The sequence below is a fragment of the Cervus elaphus genome, chromosome 30, assembly GCF_910594005.1.
Source record: "Cervus elaphus chromosome 30, mCerEla1.1, whole genome shotgun sequence".
Lineage (NCBI taxonomy): Eukaryota > Metazoa > Chordata > Mammalia > Artiodactyla > Cervidae > Cervus > Cervus elaphus.
The window spans coordinates 26,712,309-26,736,428 of NC_057844.1; the positions used below are offsets into that span (position 1 = coordinate 26,712,309).

At 35.1% G+C, this 24,120-nt stretch overlaps 1 protein-coding gene across 10 annotated transcripts in view; it reads right to left on the minus strand.

The window, feature by feature from the left end:
* NBEA (neurobeachin) overlaps nucleotides 1-24,120 on the minus strand; it is a 646,246-nt gene that overhangs the window by 495,775 nt on the left and 126,351 nt on the right. For 9 of the 10 annotated variants that reach the window (XM_043891765.1, XM_043891767.1, XM_043891768.1 and 6 more), the window contains exons 9-10: nucleotides 8,132-8,329; nucleotides 7,375-7,508 (exon numbers count right to left, since the gene is read on the minus strand). In XM_043891765.1, coding sequence (XP_043747700.1) covers nucleotides 7,375-7,508; nucleotides 8,132-8,329 — 332 coding nt within the window. Of the gene's footprint in view, nucleotides 1-7,374; nucleotides 7,509-8,131; nucleotides 8,330-24,120 lie in introns of those variants that run through there. The other variant, XM_043891766.1, reaches the window with a different exon arrangement.

Below are 24,120 nucleotides of genomic sequence, written 5' to 3' on the forward strand. Positions count from 1 at the left end.
TTTGTTTTGCTTTCTATCATCTATAGAATTCAGTAACATGTACTCAAAAAAAGAGGCTGGGGGCTAAGTCAGAGAAGACAGGACATTAATAGTTAATGTCTTGATATATGATCATTCAAATCAAAGGAAAATGGTATTTCTAATAAACAGACTCTTCGTTAACACACAAAATACAGAACCCATGACTATTTCAAGATTAGAGTTATACTTCTTGAAATCATTTATTAAACATTTGTTTATTAATTACTCATTAGATAAGTATTTACTAAATGTTTAGTGAAAGGCAATTTGTTAATTATTGCTCTCAACGACCGCTTGACAGAATGGGATTGAAAAGTCCAATATAAACATTATTAATCCATGAGAAATGAAAAAACTTCCAAATAGCTTTCATCACCGGCAGAGTTACTCAAGGTGAAGATTGAGAATCATTATGAATAGGATGGAATCATTATAACAACTTTGCCTAGATGACTTAGTCAAAAAAATCACATTAAAAATACTGTATGTGTTTTCAAAAGCTATCATTTATCACATTTTTGGTTCACTTTTTGTTTCTTTCATGATAAAGGCTAAACTATCTGTCAAAAGAAAAAGCAGTGAAAACTCTTACTATTGGATATTTAATGGGGATGCTAATGGGGTAGCTACAAAATCTAAAAACCAGCTAAAGAACACCATCTCAAATCCTTGTAGGTGTTTTATAATTTGGTATTGGCTTCCAAACATGGGTTAACACATTCCTCACTTTTAAACCACTATACCTAGAAAATGGATAAACAGTTCACAATCAGTTTTAATCACTACAACTGAAATTCAAAGTATGAGTCCTCCTTCATCACTTAAATAAGTAATTTTCCATTGTAAATAACGTCATTGGTAGAACAGCTCAAACAGAAAATAATATGGCTCCTACCATAACAACCAATCTCTATGCTTGATGAAATATATTTTAAATATAAAACTGTAGTATTAGGATAATCTTAAATAACCCACTGTCATCCGAATAACAAACCCAGCATATATTCAGTGCCTATTGTATCAATCTATGTATTTTATTGCATTTAATTTAATAATCTAGTGAGCTATTATTATTCTAATTATATAATGGTAGAAACTAAAGAACAAAATAGATAACACACTCAAAGTTGTATTAATAATAAATGCTATATAACACAGCACTGCAAAGCAATTATATGCCAATAAACACTTTTTAAAATAATCATTGTTGCTGTTGTTGTTCTTCTTCAGTCCCTAAGTCACGTCTGACACTTTTAGACCCTACGGACTACAGCACCCCAGGCTTCCCTGTCCTTCACTATCTCCCAGAGTTTGATCAAACTCAGTAATGCCATCCAACCATCTCATCCTCTGGGGCCGCTTTGTCCTACTGCCCTCAATTTGTCCCAGCATCAGGGTCTTTTCCAATGAGTTAGCTCTTCACATCAGGTGGCCAAAGTATTGCAGCTTCAGCATCAGTCCTTCCAATGAATATTCAGCACTGATTTCCTTTAGGATTGACTGGTTTGATCTCCTTGCTGTCCAAGGGACTCTCAAGAGTCTTCTCCAGCACCACACTCAAAAATATCAATTCTTCTGCACTCACCTCCTTTATGGTCCAACTCTCACATCCATACATGACAACTGGAAAAATTAGCTTTAAATATACAGAACTTTGTTGGCAAATTGTCTTTGCTTTTTAATACTCTGTCTAGGTTTAGGTTTGTCACAGCTCTCCTTCCAAGGAGTAAGGATCTTCTAATTTCATGGCTGCAGTCATCATGTGCAGTGCTCTTTGAGCCAAAGAAAATAAAATTTGACACTGTTTCTACTTTTCCTCCCATCTATTTCCATGAAATGATGGGACAGGATGCCATGATCTTAGTTTTTGAAAGTTGAGTATTAAGCCAGCCTTTTTACTCTCCTCTTCTACCCTCATCAAGAGGCTTTTTAGTTCCTCTTAGCTTTCTGCCATTAAAGTGGTATCATCTGCATATCCGAGGTTGTTGGTATTTCTCCTGGTAATCTTGATTCCAGTCTGTGCTTTCATCCAGCCTGGCATTTCGCATGATGTACTCTGCATATAAGTTAAATAAGCAGGATGACAATATACAGCCTTGATGTACTCCTTTCCCTATTTGGAACCACTCTGCTGTTCCATGTCTGGTTCTAACTGTTCCTTGTTGACCTGCATAGAGGTTTCTCAGGAGGCAGGTAAGGTAGTCTGGTATTCCCAGAATTGAAGAATTTTTCACAGTGTGTTGTGATCCACACAGTCAAAGGCTTTACTGTAGTCAATGAAGCAGAAGTAGATTTTTTTCTGGAATTCCCTTGCTTTTCTATGATTCAAAGGATATTGGCAATTTGATCTTTGCTTCCTCTGCCTTTTGTAAATTCAGCTTTTACAGTTAAAAGATCCTGGTTCATGTACTATTGATGCCTAGCTTGAATGATTTTAAGCATCACCTTGCACACATGTGAGATGACCACAATTGTACAATAGTTTGAATTCTATGGCACTGCCTTTCTTTGGGATTAGAATGAAAACTGATCTTCTCCAGTCCTGTGGCCACTGCTGAGTTTTCCAGATTTGCTGGCATATTGAGTGCAGCACTTTAACAGCATCATCTTTTAGGATTTGAAATAGCTCAGCTGGAATTCCATCACTTTCACTAACTTTGTTCGAGTAATGTTTTCTAAGGCCAATTTGACTGCACACTCTAGGATGGCTGGCTCTGGGTGAGTGACCACACTGTCTTGGCTATCCAGTAAGACCTTTTTGTATAGTTCTGTGTATTCTTGCCACCTCTTCTTAATCTCTTCTGCTCCTGTTAGGGCTTTGCTGTTTCTGTCCTTTATTGTGCCCATCTTTGCATGAAGTGTCCCTTCAGTATCTCCAATTTTCTTGAAGAGATCTCTAGTCTCTTCCATTCTGTTGTTTTCCTCTATTTCTTTATATTGTTCACTTAAGAAGGCTTTCTTCTCTTTCCTTGCTGGTCTCTGGAACTCTCTTCAGTTAGGTATATCTTTCCCTTTCTCCTTTGCCTTTCGCTTCTCTTCTTTCTATTTGTAAGGCCTCCTCAGAAAACCATTTTGCCCTCCTGCGTTTCTTTTTCTTGGGGATGGTTTAGGTCACCACCTCCTGTACAATGCTATGAACCTCTGTCCATAGTTTTTCAGGCACTCTGTCTGCCAGATCTAATCCCTTGAATCTACTTGTCACCTCCACTGTATAATCATAAGTGATTTGATTTAGGTCATACACTGGAGGTTTTCCCTACTTTCTTCAATTTAAGCCTGAAATTTGCAATATGGAGCTGATGATCTGAGCCACAGTCACTTCCAGGTCTTGTTTTGCTGACTGTATAGAGATTCTCCATCTTTGACTGCAAGAACATAATCTGATTTCAGTACTGACCATCTGGTGACGTTCACGTGTAGAATCATCGCTTTTGCTATTGGAACAGGGTGTTTGCTACGACCAATGTGTTCTCTTGGCAAAACTCTTGTTAGCGTTTGTCCTGCTTCATTTTGTAGTCCAAGGCCAAGCCTGTCTGTTACTCCAGGTATCTCTTTGACTGCATATTTTTGCATTCTAACTCCCTATAATTAAATGGACATCTTTTTTTGATGTTAGTTCTAGAAGGTCTTGTAGGTCTTCAAAGAGCTGTTCAACTTCAGCTCCTTCAGCCTCTGTGGTTGGGGCAGAGACTTGGATTACTGTGATGCTGCACGGTTTGCCTTTGAAACAAATTGAGAGAACCGAGAGCATTTGTCATTTTTGAGGTTGCACCCAAGTAATGCATTTTGGACTCTTTGTAGACATGAGGGTACTCCATTTCTTCTACGGGATTCTTGCTCACAGTAGTAGATATAATGGTCATCTGAATTAAATTTGTCCATTCTGTTCCATTTTAGTTCACTGATTTCTAACATGTAGATGTTCGCTCTTTCCATCTCCTACTTGTATGCTGTATGCTCAGTTGCTTCAGTCGGGTCCAACCCTTTGCCACCCTACAGACTGTAGCCCACCAGGCTTCTCTGTCTCCTCCTTAATCACATCCAATTTACCTTGATTCATGGACCTAACAGTCCAGGTTCCTATGAAATATTATTCTTTACAGCATCGGACCTTACTTTCACTACCAGACACAGCCACAACTGAATATCATTTCCATTTCTGCGCAGCCTCTTCCTTATTTTTGGAGCTATTTCTCTGATCTTACCCAGTAGCATACTGGACACCTATCAACCTGGGGGGCTCATCTTCCAATGTCATATCTTTTTGCCCTTTCATACTAATCATGGAGTTCTTGATTCAATAGTGGAGTGGTTTGCCATTCCCTTTTCCAGTGGACCATTTTTTGTCAGATGGCAATAATAATAAACAAACTCGGGGTTTGAATTCAAGTTTTTCTAACCTGAACGTCCACACTAGTTAACAACTATAACATGTAGCCTTCATGATAAAACAAAGTCATAAAATTTCTCCTGTACATACAAAGCCTATTTTTAAAGGCTCTAGAAAATAATTTCTTGAATAAATTATTTTAATATTAAGACCTCAATATATACAGTAAAACTCATCAATGATTAGAACAATAATAAATTATAGTGTCAATAGAAGTGAGACCTATATAAATAATAAAATGCTTTATAAACCAGGCTACTGAGTGGAGGAAAGTGCATGAAACTAAGATGTTTTAGCTCGAAACATAAAAGGCAAAGAATTAACTTATTTCAGAGCTTGGCTCAATTTATCCAAAAAGTAGTCAAGAATTAGAAAATATAAGCAATTTGGGGCATATATTTATTATACAAAAAAACATTTTCTAAAATAGGCATATATAAAATTTTGTTGAAGATTTTTAAAGTTCAGATAGACTCTCATCCATCTGTGTGTGCCTGCATGTGTGCTAAGTTGTTTCAGTCGTGTCCAACTCTGTGTGATGCTACGGCCTGTAGCCAGCCGGGAACCTCTGTGCACGGGATTCTCCAGGCAGGAATACTGGAGTAGGTTGCCATGCCCTCCTCCAGGGGATCATCCCAACTTAAGGATAGAACCCACATCTCTTTATGTCTCCTGCATTGGCAGGCGGGTTCTTTACCATTGGCACCTTATGGAAAGCTATCCCTACTCATCTAGAAGTTTAAAGTTAATTAAAAATAAGATAACATATCCTATTTTAAATTCTCATTCATATATATGAATTTAAGATAAAACCCAAAATTAAGGAATTCTATCAATCCTTGCCCTAAAGCTAACAATTTATGTTCTTCAAGTAGAGGGGAATGTTCCATTTTAAAATTTTTTTCAACATTTTAAAAACTGAAAGTATCACCACCAAAATGGTGGCCCTCCAAACTTTAAATATAATAAAAGACTGCATTACTGATACACACAAACGTCCAAAAGCCAACCTCAGACATCAAGAGCTTTGAAGTAAAAAAACTATTAGATAAGAATTCAAAATAGCACATAAGTGAACCACAGGGGAGGGTTGAAATACATACCCCAAACAGGTATGTATTATTACTGAAATGGAAAGTGATACATTTCTTATTATACTTTTTTAATTGGCCATAAACTAAGAACATATATATCACTGAAAAAATTAAAGTTATTGCATGAAAAAATTAACATGAATGATATAGAAGGACTAAAAACAAATCCAAATGAAAATCAGAAAGCTGATCCTTTATACTGCCTTTTATCTGTTATAAAATAAATACAATTTAAATATAAAAATATAATATAAATGCTAAAATGAGTTTTGAAAACAGGATATGACAAATAATCATGTCCTTGGTCCTGGTCCTTGGATGAATGGACCAGATACCTGTTAACTATAGTTTTAGCACTGAGATTTTACAACTATTCAATAATATAAATTATTGTAATCATTTCAGGTGTAACATTCAAACTGCATAGTCTTTCTAATATTTCTGCATGAAGCAAATCACTATATTTTAGGTTAAAATAATTATGGACATAATATTAATTCATAAGATATATTTAAATTACACATGAAGTTTTCTAATTGCTATTTCACCTCTAACTTCTTTCCATAGTACTTACTAGGTTTTAAATTACTGATCATAATGTGTGCTAGTTCACTTAGATGATAAAGAAAACATCTGCATTTAAATTAGGACTGGGATTTAAAGTTTCATTTTTCAACTAAGCTGATCTGCCTCTCAATGAAATGACTGAATATCTCATAACAAAGTAATACCTCAGCAGGACATGGCCTCCAGATTCATTTCACATCAAATGCTAACCATTACATTATACTGATATTTAAAAAAAAAGAAAAAAAGCATGACCCATGGCTGAGAGTTGAGTTATGTAAATATACAGGTCAGATTTATATTTAGATTCATAATTTACATAAAGATGATCCCAATACAGGGACAATATTATGAGCAATATTAAGACAGAAGTTTGTTAATAGATAATTTAAATAATTAATATGAAAAATCATTTTACATTTCAAGAATTTTAAATTTTTCCCATCTTAATTTCATTCACTAGTTTTTCTATCAATTCAAAATTGGATGATCCATAAAGAATCTCATGTATATGTGTACTTATTAACGAAGCATTTCTATGTTACTGTTTAGTAAACTAAATTAATGTTTACTTATATAACTTTCCCTTTAAATTCTCCAAACATATACAGAAATAGTTAATCTATTTGTGTAATTCACATTTAACTTATGCCATAAATGATTCTAAGAAATAAGGTTAAATTGGAGTTTAATACATGAGGTATTTTTTTTAATTTAAAAAAAAGAAGCTATAAAAATTGCACTTGAAATAAATCTAATTAGAAAATTCTGAATATATAAAATATGGATATGCCACTGGTTAGAGTTAGGTTCTCAAACATAAGAAAAAAAGCTAATTTCAATTAATATAGTACTAGTATTAGGATACTAGCATTATAGAATAATACTAATATTTAGGATATAAATTATATAACTGTTATTAAATACTATTCTTGAGAATAAACTTTACCCTAGTAATTTTGTTTAATCTGACAGGATTTCACCAACAATTCAAACAATGAGCATTCATTTGCAAAGTGAAAGGCCAGGACTGACACTTTTCCTACTTCATATTATAATCACTATGCTATACCTAGTAAGAATTTTTTTGTTTCTTATCAAGGAAGTCACTCCTTTGTGCTTAGAAAATCTGTCAACTTTTTTTACTTTGCGTAAATATATCTGCCTTAATCCTAAAGAAACGTTATTAGCATTTTAAGAATAAAAACCAGTATTATAATATATTTACATAGCACGAAGGGCACCATGCATAATCTAAAGAATTAAAAGACACCATAAGTTACATATTGAAAGAAAACTTACCAGACAGTGGTTTCCACTTGACTGTCATTGAGTTGCCGGTTGTCTAGTTGTGCAAAAAGTGGGAAAAGCACTTGAATCCCTCCAATTGAATGAATTGCACTATGAATTGAATGTGTAACTATAGCTTTTACATCCTATGTTCAAAAACAAAAATGTTTATTAAATTTTCTAAAGCATGTTATCACACTTTCCTTGTTTCAAATAACTTTGTAAGAAAATTAAATAAAATAGATATTTTAAAATCTATTTTTAAAATTTTAAATAAAAATTATATAATTTTATACACATTTAAAATAACAGTTTGAAATATTTTGATAATCACTTAAATTTAAAGCTTAAGTTGAGAGATTTTTACACTGAAAATATGAGTGTCTAAATCAAAATATATTTTAAAATAAGAGATGCTATTAATAGATATAAAAGCACTCAAGTAATTTTTATGTTAAGGAGTTACACATTCTTATACCAAAGTATTTTTATATTTACATTTAGCTATTTACGAATTCACTGATTTTATTTCAAAGGATAAGAAACATATAATACAACAGAAAAGACAGATTTCCTACTAAGGAGACAAGTCCAAGGTAAACTATATTGCCAAATAAAATGCAGAAGGCAAAAACACCATTCAAAGAACTAGAAGACCAAAAAAGAAAAACAAAGAGGAACTGGAGATTTACAGGCGAGCAACCTATAAAATGTAAAATAAAGACACAGTGTTGATGAGAACATTAAGACTAAGCTACTATTCACCCACCTGGAGCATAAGAGCATGTGGGGAATGCACAAAGATCGATGCGTTTTCCTTTGGTGATGATTCCAGGCATAGTTGAGCATCAGTGGCTTTAGCATTATATGTAAATGCAATACTACTTGCAAGTTTCCCATCATACAGAACCTGTTTATGATGTTCTGCTAAATGAATATCACTTTCAGACTTAAACTTGAAGGTGCTCTGAAAAAATAAAACTTAAGTTAAACACTCTTTATTATTATTATTTCATTTATTTTTATTAGTTGGAGGCTAATTACTTTACAATATTGTAGTGGTTTAAATGAAACATAATAAAAATCTCAAGTTTTAAAGAACAGAAAAATTTAAGATAAGTGATTTGTTGTGACATTTCCATGTGCTGGGTATTTGTCAGTGGCATTATTCTGTTATTCTCACCTCAGCTCTATGAGTTACAGTTTATTATGCTAATAAACACACTCAAATCTTCATGTTATCATTTTTACTAAAATTTTGATTATATATAAAATAATTTTATTAAGATATTATAAGGTCAGATGGTATTAAATGTAAATAGGCTTTTACTTCAATAATTCATAACATAAATTTAAATTTTTCTTGTTAACACTTTCAAAAGCATGTATAGAAGTAAACAGTGCCCAGCACATGAACTATTAATATAGAAACAAGGCTATCAGTTGAGACTAAAAAGAGTTTATTCACAAAAATATGTCTTTATTACAAAAAGTGTATCGAGATAGTGATATTGATGCTATTCCACAAAAAATCACAATAGCCATGTCAAAACCCAGAAGAAAAGGTCATGTTACCACTTTAAATGAAGGACAAGAAATAAAGATGTACTAACTGCAATAAGAAAAGTATTGTTAGAAACAGTTAAAATTTCTCTGCAGGTGTATGAAACTGACAATGATAAATTTAACCTTTGCAAAAATCACTTATTAGTATCCCATCACTATATGGCAAATAAATGTGGAAACAATGGAAACAGTGACAGACTTTCTTTTCACGGGCTCCAAAATCACTGCAGATGGTGACTGCAGCCATGAAATTAAAAGACACTTGCTCCTTGGAAGAAAAGCTATGACAAACCTAGACAGCATACTAAAAGCAGAGACATTACTTTGCCAACAGAGGTCTAGTCAAAGCTATGGTTTTTCCAGTAGTCATGTATGCATGTGAGAGTTGGACCACAGAGAAGGCTGAGCACTGAAGAATGGATGCTTTTGAACTGTGGTGTTGGAGAAGACTCTTCCAAGTCCCTTGGATTGTGAGGATACCAAACCAGTCAATTCTAAAGGAAATCAGTCCTGAATTTTCACTGAAAGGACTGATGTTGAAGCTGAAACTCTAATACTTTGGCCACGTGATGCAAATAACTGACTCACTGGAAAAAACCCTGATGCTGGGAAAGATTGAAGGTAGGAGGAGAAGGGGACGACAGAGGATGAGAATGCTTGGATGGCATCACCGACTTGATGGTCATGAGTCTGAGCAAGCTCGTGGAGCTGGTGATGGACAGGGAGGCCTGGAGTGCTTCAATCCATGGGGGTCACAAAGAGTCAGACACAACTGAGCGACTGAACTGAACTGACTGCAGATCAAACATGTCAGGACAAATTTAGCCAGTTATCTACAGTTTTCTGAAAGAGTCTTACTAACTTGAACCTGGATGCAAATTGTTCATTATTAGCAAGCCAGAAGACAGGAGCAGCATGAAAAATGAAAACTGTGTGTATGTCGCTATGGGTGGTACCTTTACTTTTTAAATGTATGCATGTCTATATATTTGAATATTAGACATAAACTAAGAAAATGTCACTATTTTGGATCAGATCTTTCACTATCTTCTCAATTAAATGGGGTGTAGAACATTATCTCTCATCTCAGTGTTTCCTAATTTAATCACTTTTATAATTCACAGATTCATACAAGATAGAGGTAACAGGCAAATTAAAATATACCTGAATCAAAGACTCTATTTCAATTCCTAATGTACTAAAGAATAGGTGACAATTATAACAGGAAATTGAAACAAAAAATTCTTTTAAAAACATTTTAATAAATATATGAGTTAACTACTGGCAATATAAAATTCATGTAATTGCCTCCTTCACTGATGGCTTTAGTATTGTAAAATAAATACTTTAATATGTATGTCAGTAAAATCATAAATGGTCAACATGTTTAACATCTAATTAATTACTGTAGTATAGTTGATTTAAAATGTTGTATTAGTTTCTACTACACGTCCACTTTTTTTTTAATACAGTCTTCCCAATAGGTCATTATGGAGCATTGAGAAGAGTTTCCTGTGCTATACAGTAAGTCCTTATTAGTTATCTATTTTAAATATAGCAAAGTGTATATGTCAATCCCAACATTTATGTTTTTAACACCTTTTTAGAGTGAAATTTAACAAATCTGTTAGAATTTTGACCTATTTTGTGAACCAAATATCAAAAGCGCTATTATTTTAGAGGAGTAAACAAAAGAGCTAACTTATAGAAATAAAATTATTTAATCGAGGGAATTTGGAAGAAGAGTATACAGAACACTGAAGCACTGGGGAAGCTGACCAAATAAGTGAAGACTACAGGAGCTGGATAAGATAAAAGCAAACTGTAGGACAATCCGGTAGAGAAGTGATGTGTCCTTATACTGATGATAATATACCAAGAAAAGCAATATGTAAAGGATGGGAATAGCAACTGGAAAAAAGAGCAACATATGCTCTTAGTAGAGGCTACCTTAAGGACTTTTTAAAAAATTTGACATCAAAGCAAAGACAACAAAAGCAAATATTAACAACAAAAGCAAATATTAACAAGTGGGACTACACCAAACTACAAAGCTTCTGCACAGCAACAAAGGAAACTATCAAAAAAAAAAAAAAAAAAAAGAAAAGGAAACCTACCAAACTAGGAGAGAATATCTGCAAATCATATATCTGATAAGGGGTTAATATACAAAATATAAGTAACTCACACAACTCAATAGCAAAGAAACAATTCATTTCAAATACAGGCAGAAGATGTGAACACATATATTTTTTTCTGAAGAAGATGCAAAATAGATACCCCCAAAGGTACATGAAAAGGTACTCAAAGGCATTAACCATGAGAGAAACACAAATCAAAACCACAATGAAGAGTATTATCAGAAAAACAAGAGATAATAAATGTTGGTGAGGATGTATAGAAAGGCAGAGAGTAACAAGGGTGTTCACATCCAAGGATAAATAAATGAACAAAGAAAAAGTGGGATATATGTACACTGGAATGTTAGTCATAAAGAAAGTATGCTATCTTTATTAGTTGGAGTCTAATTACTTTACACTATTGTAGTGGTTTTTGCCATACATTGACATGAATCAGCCACGGATTTACACGTGTTCCCCATCCCGATCCCCCCCCCCCACCTCCCTCCCCATCCCATCCCTCTGGGTCATCCCAGTGCACCAGCCCTGAGCACTTGTCTCATGTATCCAACCTGGACCGGCGATCTGTTTCACACTTGAAAATATACATGTTTCAATGCTATTCTCTCAGATCATCCCACCCTTGACTTCTCCCACAGAGTCCAAAAGTCTGTTCTATACATCTGTGTCTCTTTTTCTGTATAGGGTTCTTGTTACCATCTTTCTAAATTCCATATAAAAATAAAGGAAAAAAAACAAACAAACTCTTACTAGTTTCCTAAGTAATTGGTGAGTTAGAAAAAAATAATAAAAATCTTGTTAACAAACTCTTTTAAAAAAAAAAAAAAAAGAAAGTATGGTATCTTGCCATTTACAACAACGTGCATGGGCCTTAAGAGCATTATGAGAAGTAAAATAAGTAAGACAGGCAAAAGTTAAATATTATATGATATCACTTGTGTGTGGTACCTAAAAGAAAAACAAACAAATAAATGAATGAATAAATGAACAAACAGCAAGCTCACAGATACAGAGAACAGACAGACGGTTTGCCAGAGACAAAGGAGGTGGTGGTGGTGTTCAGTCACTAAGTCATCTCTGACTCTGTGACCCCATGGGCTGCAGTACACCAGGCTCCTCTAGCCTATACTATTTCCTGGAATTTGCTCAAATTCATTTCCATTGGATCAGTGATGCTATCTAACCATCTCATCCTCTGTCATCCCTTTCTCCTTTTGCCTTCAATCTTTCCCAGTATCCGAGTATTTTCCAAAGAGTCAGCTCTTCCCTGTGGCAGCCAAAGTATTGAGGAGTTTCAGCTTCAGCAATGAATATTCAGAGTTGATTTTCCTTTAGGATTGACTGGTTTGATCTTGCTGTCCAAGGGACTCTCAAGAGTCTTCTCCAACACCACAATTCGAAAGCAATTTTTCAGTGCTCAGCCTTTTTTAGGGCTTCCCAGGTGGCGCTAGTAGTAAAGAATCTGCCTGCCAATGCAGGAGATGTAAGATATACAGGTTCAATCCCTGAGTTGGGAAGATACCGTAGAGGAGGAAATGGCAACCCACTCCCATATTCTTGCCTGGAAAATCCCATGGACAGACAAGCCTGGAGGGCTACAGTTCACAGTGTTGCCAAGAGTCAGACATGACTGAAGCAATTAAGCACAGCCTTTTTTATGGTCCAACTCTCACATCCTTATATGACTAATGGAAAAACTATAGCCCTGACCATATGGATCTTTGTCAGCAGAGTGATGTTTGGTTTTAATATGCCTTCTAGGTTTGTCCTATCTTTCCTTTCAAGGAGCAATCATCTTTTAATGTTATGGCTGCAAGTCATGGTCTGCAGTGATTTTGGAGCCCAACAAAATAAAATCAGTCACTGATTTCATTGTTTCCCCTTCTATTTGCCATGAAGTTATGGGGCTGTACACCATGATCTTAGTGTTTTGTTTCTTTTTTTCAAAGTTGAGTTTCACGAATTTAGGGGGTGGGTAAATTGATGAACTCCACGTCCAAGGAGTGGCGGCTGCATGGGCACAGGAGGGCCAAGAGGAGCTACTCCACGTTCAAGGTCAGGAGGGGCGGTCGTGAGGGGATACCACTTGTCCAAGGTAAGGAGCAGTGGCTGCGCTTTGATGGAGGAGCTGTGAAGAGATCCCCCAAGTCCAATGTGAGAGAAAACCAAGTAAGACGGTAGGTGTTGCGAGAGGGCATCAGAGGGCAGACACACTAAAACCATAATCACAGAAAACTAGCCAATCTGATCACAGGACCACAGTCTTTTCTAACTCAATGAAACTAAGCCATGATGTGTGGGTCCACCCAAGACGAACAGATCATGGTGGAGAGGTCTGACAGAATGTGGTCCACTGGAGAAGGAAATGGCAAACCACTTCAGTATTCTTGCCTTGAGAACCCCATGAACAGTATGAAAAGGCAAAATGATAGGATACTGAAAAAGGAAATCCCCAGGTCAGTAGGTGCCCAGTATGCTAATGGAGATCAGTGGAAAAATAACTCCAGAAAGAATAAAGGGATGGAGCCAAAGCAAAAACAATACCCAGCTGTGGATGTGACTGGTGATAGAAGCAAGGTTCGATGCAGTAAAGAGCAATATTGCATAGGAACCTGGAATGTTAGGTCCATGAATCAAGGCAAATTGGAAGTGGTCAAACAGGAGATGGCAAGAGTGAACATCGACATTCTAGGAATCAGCGAACTAAAATGGACTGGAATGGGTGAATTTAACTCAGATGACCATTATATCTACTACTGTGGGCAGGAATCCCTTAGAAGAAATGGAGTAGCCACCATGGTCAACAAAAGAGTCTGAAATGCAGTGCTTGGATGCAATCGCAAAAACGACAGAATGATCTCTGTTCGTTACCAAGGCAAACCTTTCAATATCATGGTAATCCAAGCCTATGCCCCAACCAGTAATGCTGAAGAAGCTGAAGTTGAACGGTTCTATGAAGACCTACAAGACCTTTGACTACTAACACCCAAAAAAGATGTCCTTTTCATTATAGGGGACTGGAATGCAAAAGTAGGAAGTCAAGAAACACCTAGAATAACAGGCAAATTTGGCTTTGGAATACAGAATGAAGCAGGGTAAAGGCTAATAGAGTTTTGCCAAGAGAACACACTGGTCACAGCAAACACCCTCTTCCAAGGGAAGACTACATATGAACATCACTAGATGGTCAACACCGAAATCAGATTGATTATATTCTTTGCAGCCAAAGATGGAGAAGCTCTATACAGTCAGCAAAAACAAGACCGGGAGCTGACTGTGGCTCAGATCATGAACTCCTTAGTGAAGAAAGTAGGGAAAGTAGGGGAAACCACTAGACCATTCAGGTATGACCTAAATCAAATGCCTTATGACTATACAGTGGAAGTGAGAAATAGATTTAAGGGACTAGATCTGATAGAGTGCCTGATGAACTATGGACAGAGGTTCGTGACATTGTACAGGAGACAGGGATCAAGACTATCCCCATGGAAAAGAAATGCAGAAAGGCAAAATGGCTGTCTGGGGAGGCCTTAAAAATAGCTGTGAAAAGAAGAGAAGCAAAAAGCAAAGGAGAAAAGGAAAGATATTCCTATTTGAATGCAGAGTTCCAAAGAATAGCAAGGAGAGATAAGAAAGCCTTCCTCAGCGATCAATGCAAAGAAATAGAGGAAAACAACAGAACGGGAAAGACTAGAGATCTCTACAAGAAAATTAGAGATACCAAGGGAAAATTTCATGCAAAGATGAGTTCGATCAAGGACAGAAATGGTATGGACCTAACAGAAGCAGAAGATATTAAGAAGAGGTGGCAAGCATACACAGAAGAACTGTACAAAAAAGATCTTCATAACCCAGATAATCACGATGATGTGATCACTCACCTAGAGCCAGGCATCCTGGAATGTGAAGTCAAGTGGGCCTTAGAAAGCATCACTACGAACAAAGCTATTGGAGGTGATGGAATCCCTGTTGAGCTATTTCAAATCCTGAAAGATGATGCTGTCAAAGTGCTGCATTCAATATGCCAACAAATGTGGAAACTCAGCAGTGGCCACAGGACTGGAAAAGGTCAGTTTTCATTCCAATACCAAAGAAAGGCAATCCCAAAGAATGCTCAAACTACCACACAACTGCACTCATCTCACACGCTAATAAAGTAATGCTCAAAATTCTCCAGGCCAGGCTTCAGCAATACATGAACCATGAGCTTCCAGATGTTCAAGCTGGTTTTAGAAAGGGCAGAGGAACCAGAGATCAAAAAGCCAACATCCACTGGATCATCGAAAAAGCAAGACAGTTCCAGAAAAACATCTATTTCTGCTTTATTGACTATGCCAAAGCCTTTGACTATGTGGATCACAATAAACTGTGGAAAATTCTGAAAGAGATGGAAATATCAGACCACCTGACCTGCCTCTTGAGAAACCTATATACAGGTCAGGAAGCTACAGTTAGAACTGGACATGGAACAACAGACTGGTTCCAAATAGGAAAACGAGTACGTCAAGGCTGTCTATTGTCACCCTGCTTATTTAACTTATATGCAGAGTACATCACGAGAAACGCTGGGCTGGAAGAAGCACAAGCTGGAATCAAGATGCCGGGAGAAATATCAATAACCTCAGATATGCAGATGACACCATCCTTATGGCAGAAAGTGAAGAGAACTAAAAAGTCTCTTGATGAAAGTGAAAGAGCAGAGTGAAAAAGTTGGCTTAAAGCTCAACATTCAGAAAACTAAGATCATGGCATCTGGTCCCATCACTTCATGGCAAATAGATGGGAAAGAGTGGAAACAGCGTCAGACTTTATTTTTTGGGGCTCCAAAATCACTGCAGATGGTGACTGCAGCCATGAAATTAAAAGATGCTTACTCCTTGGAAGGAAAGTTATGACCAACCTAGACAGCATATTAAAAAGCAGAGACATTACTTTGTCAACAAAGGTCCATCTAGTCAAATCTATGGTTTTTCCAGTGGTGATGTATGGATGTGAGAGTTGGACTGTGAACAAAGCTGAGCGCTGAAAAAGTTGATGCTTTTGAACTGTGGTGTTGGAGAAGACTCTTGAGAGTCCCTTGGACTGCATGGAGATCCAACCAGTCCATCCTAATGGATCTCAGTCTTGAATGTTCATTGGAAGGACAGATGCTGAAGCTGAAACTCAATTATTGGCCACCTCATGTGAAGAGTTGACTCATTGGAAAAGACCCTGATGCTGGGAGGGATTGGGGGCAGGAGGAGAAGGGGATGACAGAGGATGAGATGGCTGGATGGCATCACCGACTCGATGGACATGAGTTAGAGTAAGCTCCGGGAGTTGGTGATGGACAGGGAGGCCTGGCGTGCTGTGATTCATGGGGTCGCAAAGAGTTGGACACGACTGAGCGACTGAACTGAACTGAAATCGATGAAAGGGATGAAAAGGAATAAAGTTCCAGTTATGAAATAGGAATGTAATATACAGCAGGATAATAGTGTATGGTATATTTTAAAGTTGCTAAAAGAAAAGATTTTTAAAGTTTTCATTACACACACAAAAAATTTGTATCTATGATGATGGGTGTTAACTAGAACTTATTGTGGTGATAATGTTGTAATATAGTCAAAATATACAATCATTTTGTACACCTGAAAGTAATGTATTTCAACTGTATGTTAATTTTTCTAAGTTAAAAAGGGAAAAAAAGTTTTGTAGAGATTTATACAGCAAATAAAAGATGAGATCATAAGTAGAAGAATTAAGATTCTTCCACACAAACACTTATGTACTGGGTGTGCATACTTCGGCTATCTCGAGTATCATCGGTAACTGCTAATTTTTCAATTATTCTGTTGTAGCCAGAACCAGTGGGAAATATACAAAAGCGTCATCAGAATTATAGTTTATTATGAAGCATTCAACATAAGGTAGGTCTATCCTAACCCTATTCCCAAATATCTTTTAAAACATTTTACCCAGGAAGCATGTACCCAATGAGGCAATTATTCTGATGTTCTAGTTTTTTGTTTTTGTTTTGTTTTCTTTTAAGCACAGCTTCCTAGAGGAGATTTTGCTTCCTAATTACAGACTTTGCTTATTAGTGCTTTTTAAATATAAAATATGGGTAATTCTGACAAATCTATATAAAAACTCTTCTTTAGTTAGTAAATCAAATACAAATAGCCCCATTAAATGATCTTCTGCTGGTTTCATAAGGATCCTTCAAATACGGTATTGCTAACAGACTCATTTTTTTTTCAGCTCCAACAGATATTCATTCTTCCAACATGAGGTAATATAAATAATGTTTACTCATAAATGTTTGCCATAACTGTAAAATGCATGAAATAATAATGACTATAAACAACATGCTACCTAGTGTTCACTTATAATCAAGCATTTTAATTTAAAAATGTATCTTAAAATACATGCAATACCAGCAAAAACAAGGCAAATCTGTTAACTCTCCTTTTATGAGCTTTCAACATAAATTTGTATTTTAAAAATTTATTTTCCTAAATAAAATTCTATGCTTATGAAACAAAAGTAATTATTAGTTTTGAAATACCTAGAAAATAGAAATTAGAAGTATAGATAAATGTATTTCAGAAATTCTCTAAAAAGGCAGCATGTAAAAATGTTAAATGTTATACAATCCTCAAACTGTCTCTTAACATGTCAAAGTGTGAAGGTACAAATTATACAACTTCCTAATTCCGATGAGCTGTCATATTCACTGTTCTTGATGCAGAATGACATGAGCATCTGACCCTTTGCAGGAGAGAGGAGGTAAATAACACAGATAGTAAAACTCTTGAGGAAAGAGTGAATGAAAATTGTTTTTCAACCACACACACTGTTGTATCTAAAATTTTGTAGAATTTGAACCTGAAATTTTTTTCAAAGAGCAAGATAAACCAAAGTCTCAGCCTGTAACTGGAATTCATGTTGGAAAACCATACTTTATTGGTGCCAATACTTAAGACAGTTTTTAGTTTACTATGCTATACCACCTAGAATTTCCTGTGGAATTTCAAGCTTTAACAACAGCTTACAAATATTTAATTAACTATAATCTATTATTACATACTGTTAAACTTCTGACATTGTACTTATTTTATCTGTAAAACAGCCCATCTTGGGTAAAGACTGCAATAGCCATCTTTGTTTTCTTAGAAAGCTCCATTAACAGTTGTTGGGTGAGTTATTCCAGCCACTATGGAAACTGGTATGGAGTTTTCTCCAAAAATTAAAACCAAAACTTCCATATGGCCTAGCAACTCCACTTCTGGATATTTATCCAAAGAAAACAAGAACACTAACTAGAAAAAATATAGGCAACCCCACTTTCACTTCAACATTACTTACTTTACCAATACATGGAAGGAAACTAAGTATCCATTGATAGATGAATGAATAAAAATAAGAAGGTATTAAGTATTTCATGGGGTCACAAAGAGTCAGACACGACTGAGTGACTGAACTGAACTGAATTATTCAACTATAAAAAAGAAGGAAATCTTGCCATTTACAACAACACGGATGGACCTTTAGGGGATTGAAAGTGAAAGTGTATCCATGCTTAGTCATATCCGACTCTTTGCGACTCCTTGCAACACCCTGGACTGAAGCCCCCCAGGTTCCTCTGTTCATGTAAATCTCGAGGCAAGAATTCTTGGGAGTAGGTTGCCATTCCCTTCTCCAGGGGATCTTCCTGACCCAGAGATCAAATCAAGGTCTCCTGCATTGCAGGAAGATTCTTTACCATCGGAGACACCAGGAAAGCCCCTTAGAGTATTAAGTCAGGTGAAGTAAGTCAGAGAAAGTCAAACATCACTCATACGGAGAATCAAAAATTGAGGCCTACATACAGAGAACCGACTAGTGATTGCCACAGGTAAGTGTAAGGGATGGGGAAAGTGGATGAAGGTAGTCAAAGAGTATAAACTTTTAGTTGTAAGATAAATAAGTTGTGGGTACATAATATATAGAATGTTGATTATAGTTAACAACAGTATATTTGAAAGTTCCCGAGAGTAGATTTTAAAAGTTCTCAATACACACAAAAATTATAACTATGAAAGGTGATAGATTTGTTAATTAACCTTACTGTGACAAATCTTGCAATACATACATATGTCAAATCATTATGTTCTACACGTTAAACTAAGAAATTTGTTGTTGTTGTTGTTTAGTCACTAAGTTGTGTCTCACTCTTTGCAACCCCATGGACTGAGCCCACCAGGCTCTGTTATCCATCCATGGGACTGTCCAGGAGAGAATACCACAGTGGGTTGCCATTTCCTTCTCCAAGGGATAGAACCTGCATCTTCTGCTTGGCAGGTGGATTCTCTACCACTGTGCCACCAGGGAAACCCAAACTAAGAGAAGTTATGTATCAACTACATTTCAATAAAACTGGACAAAAAGCTTTAAAAATTAAAAAAGAGTATCATATTGTCTGTACAGTACAATGGAGTTAAAAGCTGTAGCTTCAAAACCAGTTAGACTTGCATCTGAATCTCAACTCTATCACCTATAATTGCGTAACCACCCACAAGTTATTTGCCTTTCATCTGCTACACACCCAACACACAAAATATTATAAATAAAGCACTATAAACAATACCTGGTACTTTTAAAGCCAAATGGTAGCTGCTATTATCACTATATCCTTTTCTACTTAATATTATACATCTTCTATGTTAATTTTTCTTAAACATTCCTCATAAAATGTTCACCATAAACTTTATGGTAATGGCATAATGTATGGATAACAGTGGAATTCAGGTAACTGACATAGCTGCTAATTAGGCAAAATTTCACTGAGTAGAACCTTAATCAATCAAACTGGAATTACTTAACACGAGTATGAGAAAATATGTCACAACACTGCTAAACGCAAGAAAACTTTATCTAATTATTATATGAGCAGAGGCATGTTATTTTCTAACACTAATCTCTGAAACCTTCACAGGCATCAAAAATATAGCCATTTTTCATTGAATTTATGTTAGGATAACATACATATGACAAAACCTATTGTCATAGGTTTTGAGCTTTCCCCAGACTCATTATGTGACAAATGTTGCTGATATTAGCATAATAATGACATTCCAATATTCAAGGAATCATATTTCATGATGTATAATTAAGAGGATGTTTTCACTTGTATAATGTACAATGATTTTCTCTTCAAAATGAATAAATAGTCCATCCGAATTCATTTAAAAATTAGCATCCAAACTCTAGTATCTCCAAACTTCTCAAGGCAAATACATAAACAGGATTAAACCATTCTCCTGCTATCAATTTTGTGATAATTCCACATGAATGGAAATTACTTTGATATTCAAAGCCTTCTTCAACTTGGTTTCAGCTTATGGTAATCACTCTCACATTCTACCACAAATCACTCTGTCTAATCTCTATTCTGCTTCGCAGTCACACCTGATTATGGAACAGTCCATAAACAGATCCCTTGCTTCTATCTCTTCATTCATGCCCACTGTCCTGCTCTGCCTCACATTTATTTTTTCAAGAACCCTAAAAAATATATTTCTCTATGAAGAGTTCCTAAATCTTCTGTAGCTGGAATTAATCATCATTCCACAAAATGTTAACAGCATCTGCATTATACTTTCTTTGTGGTATACATACCAACTTTAATTACAAATGTTTACATATACAATTATTCTAATAAATAAAGTAGAAGCTTACTCATTTTTAATCTCCAAAGCTTAGAATGGTTCATTGAATATAACAATTATTTAATATATTATTGAATTTTACTCAACTACATGCCCTGCATGCATGCATGCTAAGTTGCTTTAGTCGTGTCTGACTCTTCACGACCCTATGGACTGTATGTAGTCTGCCAGGTTCCTTCATCCATGGCGTTCTCCAGGCAAGAATACTGGAGTGGGTTGCCATTTCCTCCTCCTGGGGATCTTCCCACCCAGGAATCGAACCAATGTCTCCTGCATTGGCAGGTAGATTCTTTACCACGAGTGCCATCTGGGAAGCCCATCACATGCCCTACAATCATGATTACCAGTCCCTGATAAACAAGAATGTAGAGAAAAGAAATGATTATATAGTCACAACTGTGCCAACAAGAAGGGCAAATGGATTAGCATGTACTATTTCAATGAATGAAGTGAAGACAGTATTTCAACATAGCTGAAAATGACCCAACCAATCAAATCCTAAAATTATGACAAAATATCAAATTAGCATAAATGCCAAGTAAGAATCATTAAGTATAGATATGAAATCACTCATGTCCTTTGTCCCACACTGAACTTTTAATGAATTTAAGTAAATTTAAGTAAAAAGTTATGCAAAACACTAAAGATACCAGTCTAGCTCATAATCACTACATTTTAAAAACAATTTTTCTGAAGCAGTTTAGTGATACTTCTTACCCTTTTTTGTTTTTTTTTTGGGGGGTATAATTATGTATCATACCTATGTATCATAGGTATCATTATAACTATGATGCTTATGAACTCAGAGGATATGGTTTCTAAAAATAATGACTGAAATAATATACTGCAAATGTATAAATAGCTTCTCCACGCTTGCACTTTAACATTGCTGAAATATATGTACATTCCATTATCAGATAATAAACCTTTACTTTCATTTTGTTCATACAGCTTTCAAAGTAATCAGAAATGTTTAATATAGTCTCTTGAAAGTTATAAAATTTTGGGAAGGGAAATATAATGTAAGATGTCTAATAAAACCTAGACTTACTTGGGAAAAAAAATGGTCTTAATTTTTTCAGTCTGTTATACAAAGATCATTATTTTGTAGTTTGGCTTATAGCAGCAAAACAATTTCATGTCACAATTAATTACATCATATTTTAAAAATATGATTCAATTTAAATGACTGTAAACATATAATCAATCATGTAAATGTAATTGTCTTGTCTTAATCCCATTTGTGGCATTCAGATCACTACCAACTAGTCAAATAATAAGCTGATCTATGCATAAATATAAATATTTATTGCATCATTACTTTAAGAAGCATTTTTAAAAAGAGAATTATTATATAAAATGGTATGAGTAGGATGGGGATGAGTACAAGGAATGACTGTGAATAGGCATGTGAGATCTTTCTGGGATGGCGGTAATGTTCTAAAATTGGATTGTGGTGATATTTGCACAACTCTATAAACTTACATAAAATAATCTGTATACTTAAGATGAGAGAATTGTAAATTATACTTCAATAAAACTGCTACATATGTTAACAATAAAGCATGCAAAAACATTTTGCATTAATTATTCTCAAAGGGGGATTCCCTTGTGGCTCAGCTGGTAAAGAATCTGCCTGCAATGCGGGAGACCTGGGTTTGATCCCTGCATTGGGAAGAACCCCTGGAGAAGGGAAAGGCTACCGACTCCAGTATTCTGGCCTGGAGAATTCCATGGACTGTATAGTCTATGGGGTCACAAAGAGTCGGACATGACTGAGCGACTTGCACTTTCACTTTCATTCTCAAAGGAGTAACATATGATGCAGCTTTCTTAAAAACAGAACACTTCAGTATAATATTTCAATATGGAACATTACATGTAAAAAGAGGACAATATCCATTCTTTTCAAGAACACATAGAATGACTAGCAAAAAGAACACATTTGGGTTCATAAAACAAACTTCAGCAAATTTCCCAAGACTAAAATCACATGAATGGAATGTATATATTCCTTGAAAAGTAAAATTATAAAGCATTCCAAGAAATATAAAATATGAATTTTCTGACATTTATTTAAAAATCTGTAATTATAAGTTTCAATGTCTATACAGAGAACACCATAGGCTGGAACATCAATGGTGAGTTCTTACACATACTGAAGAGAAAATTAAAAAAAAGAAAATTGAAAATGACACTAAAGTAATCCATGCAATCAATAAACAAACAAGCCACAGAATGTGAACAAGGCTGTAGCACCCAGACATGCAACAATATTTTACCTAAAAATGTCTGCTTTCCAACCAAACATCGCGAGAGAAAGAAAAAAACTGGAAAATATGACACATATATGGAAAAAGAAGCAGGCAACAGAAATGGCTAGTGAGAGCAGCCCGATGTCAGATTTAACAGAAAAAGATTTCAAAGAAGCCATTAAAAATATGTTCAAAGAACTAAAGGAAACCACAATCAGAGAAGTAAATAAAGTTATGACAACAAGGTCACATTAAACAGACAGTATCAATTAAGAGATAGATACTGATATATAAGAAAGTGAAGCAAATAAATTTTAAGGGTTCTAATCACAGGAAATTTTTTTTCTTTTTTCTTTTTTTCTATATCATATCTGTATCATAAGATGGATATTAGCTGAATCTATTATGATAGTAACTTCACAATCTATTTAATCAAATCACCATGCTGTATGCCTTAAACTTACTCAGTGATGTATGCCAAATACTTCTAAATAAAACTGGAAAAAATTAATAAAATTACTATTTTATTAAAATAACAGTAAAATTTATATTTTAAAATAGTAATACAATTAAAATTTAACATTATTTCTTAAAAGAGAGAAAGATACTATAAAAACAATCCAAATGGAAATTCTGGAGTTGAAAAGTATAACTGAATTGAAAAATTCTACAGAGGGGGTGAACAGTAGATGTGAAAAATCAGAAGTAAGAATTAGCAAATATAAAAATAAACGCTGATTATGCAATCCAAACATCAGAGATGAGAAATACTGAAGAATGATCAAAGTCTCAGAAAAATGTAGGAAACAAGTGTATCAACATATGAAGAATAAGAATATCAGAGGTAGACAAGAAAGAGAAAAGAGAGGCAAATATTTAAAACCTTAATGGATAGAAGTTACCAATTTATTGAAAAGCATTGTATTACCCATTCAGCAAGCCCATGAATTTGATGAAGAATTAAAGCAAAGAAATCTGCTAACAGAAAAATCATAATAGTAATGCTGAAACACAAGGAGAAAATCTTAAAAGCAGCAAGAGAAAAATTACTATTTACTTAAAAGAGAACAATAGTAAGATCAACAGCAGACTTCTCATCTGAAA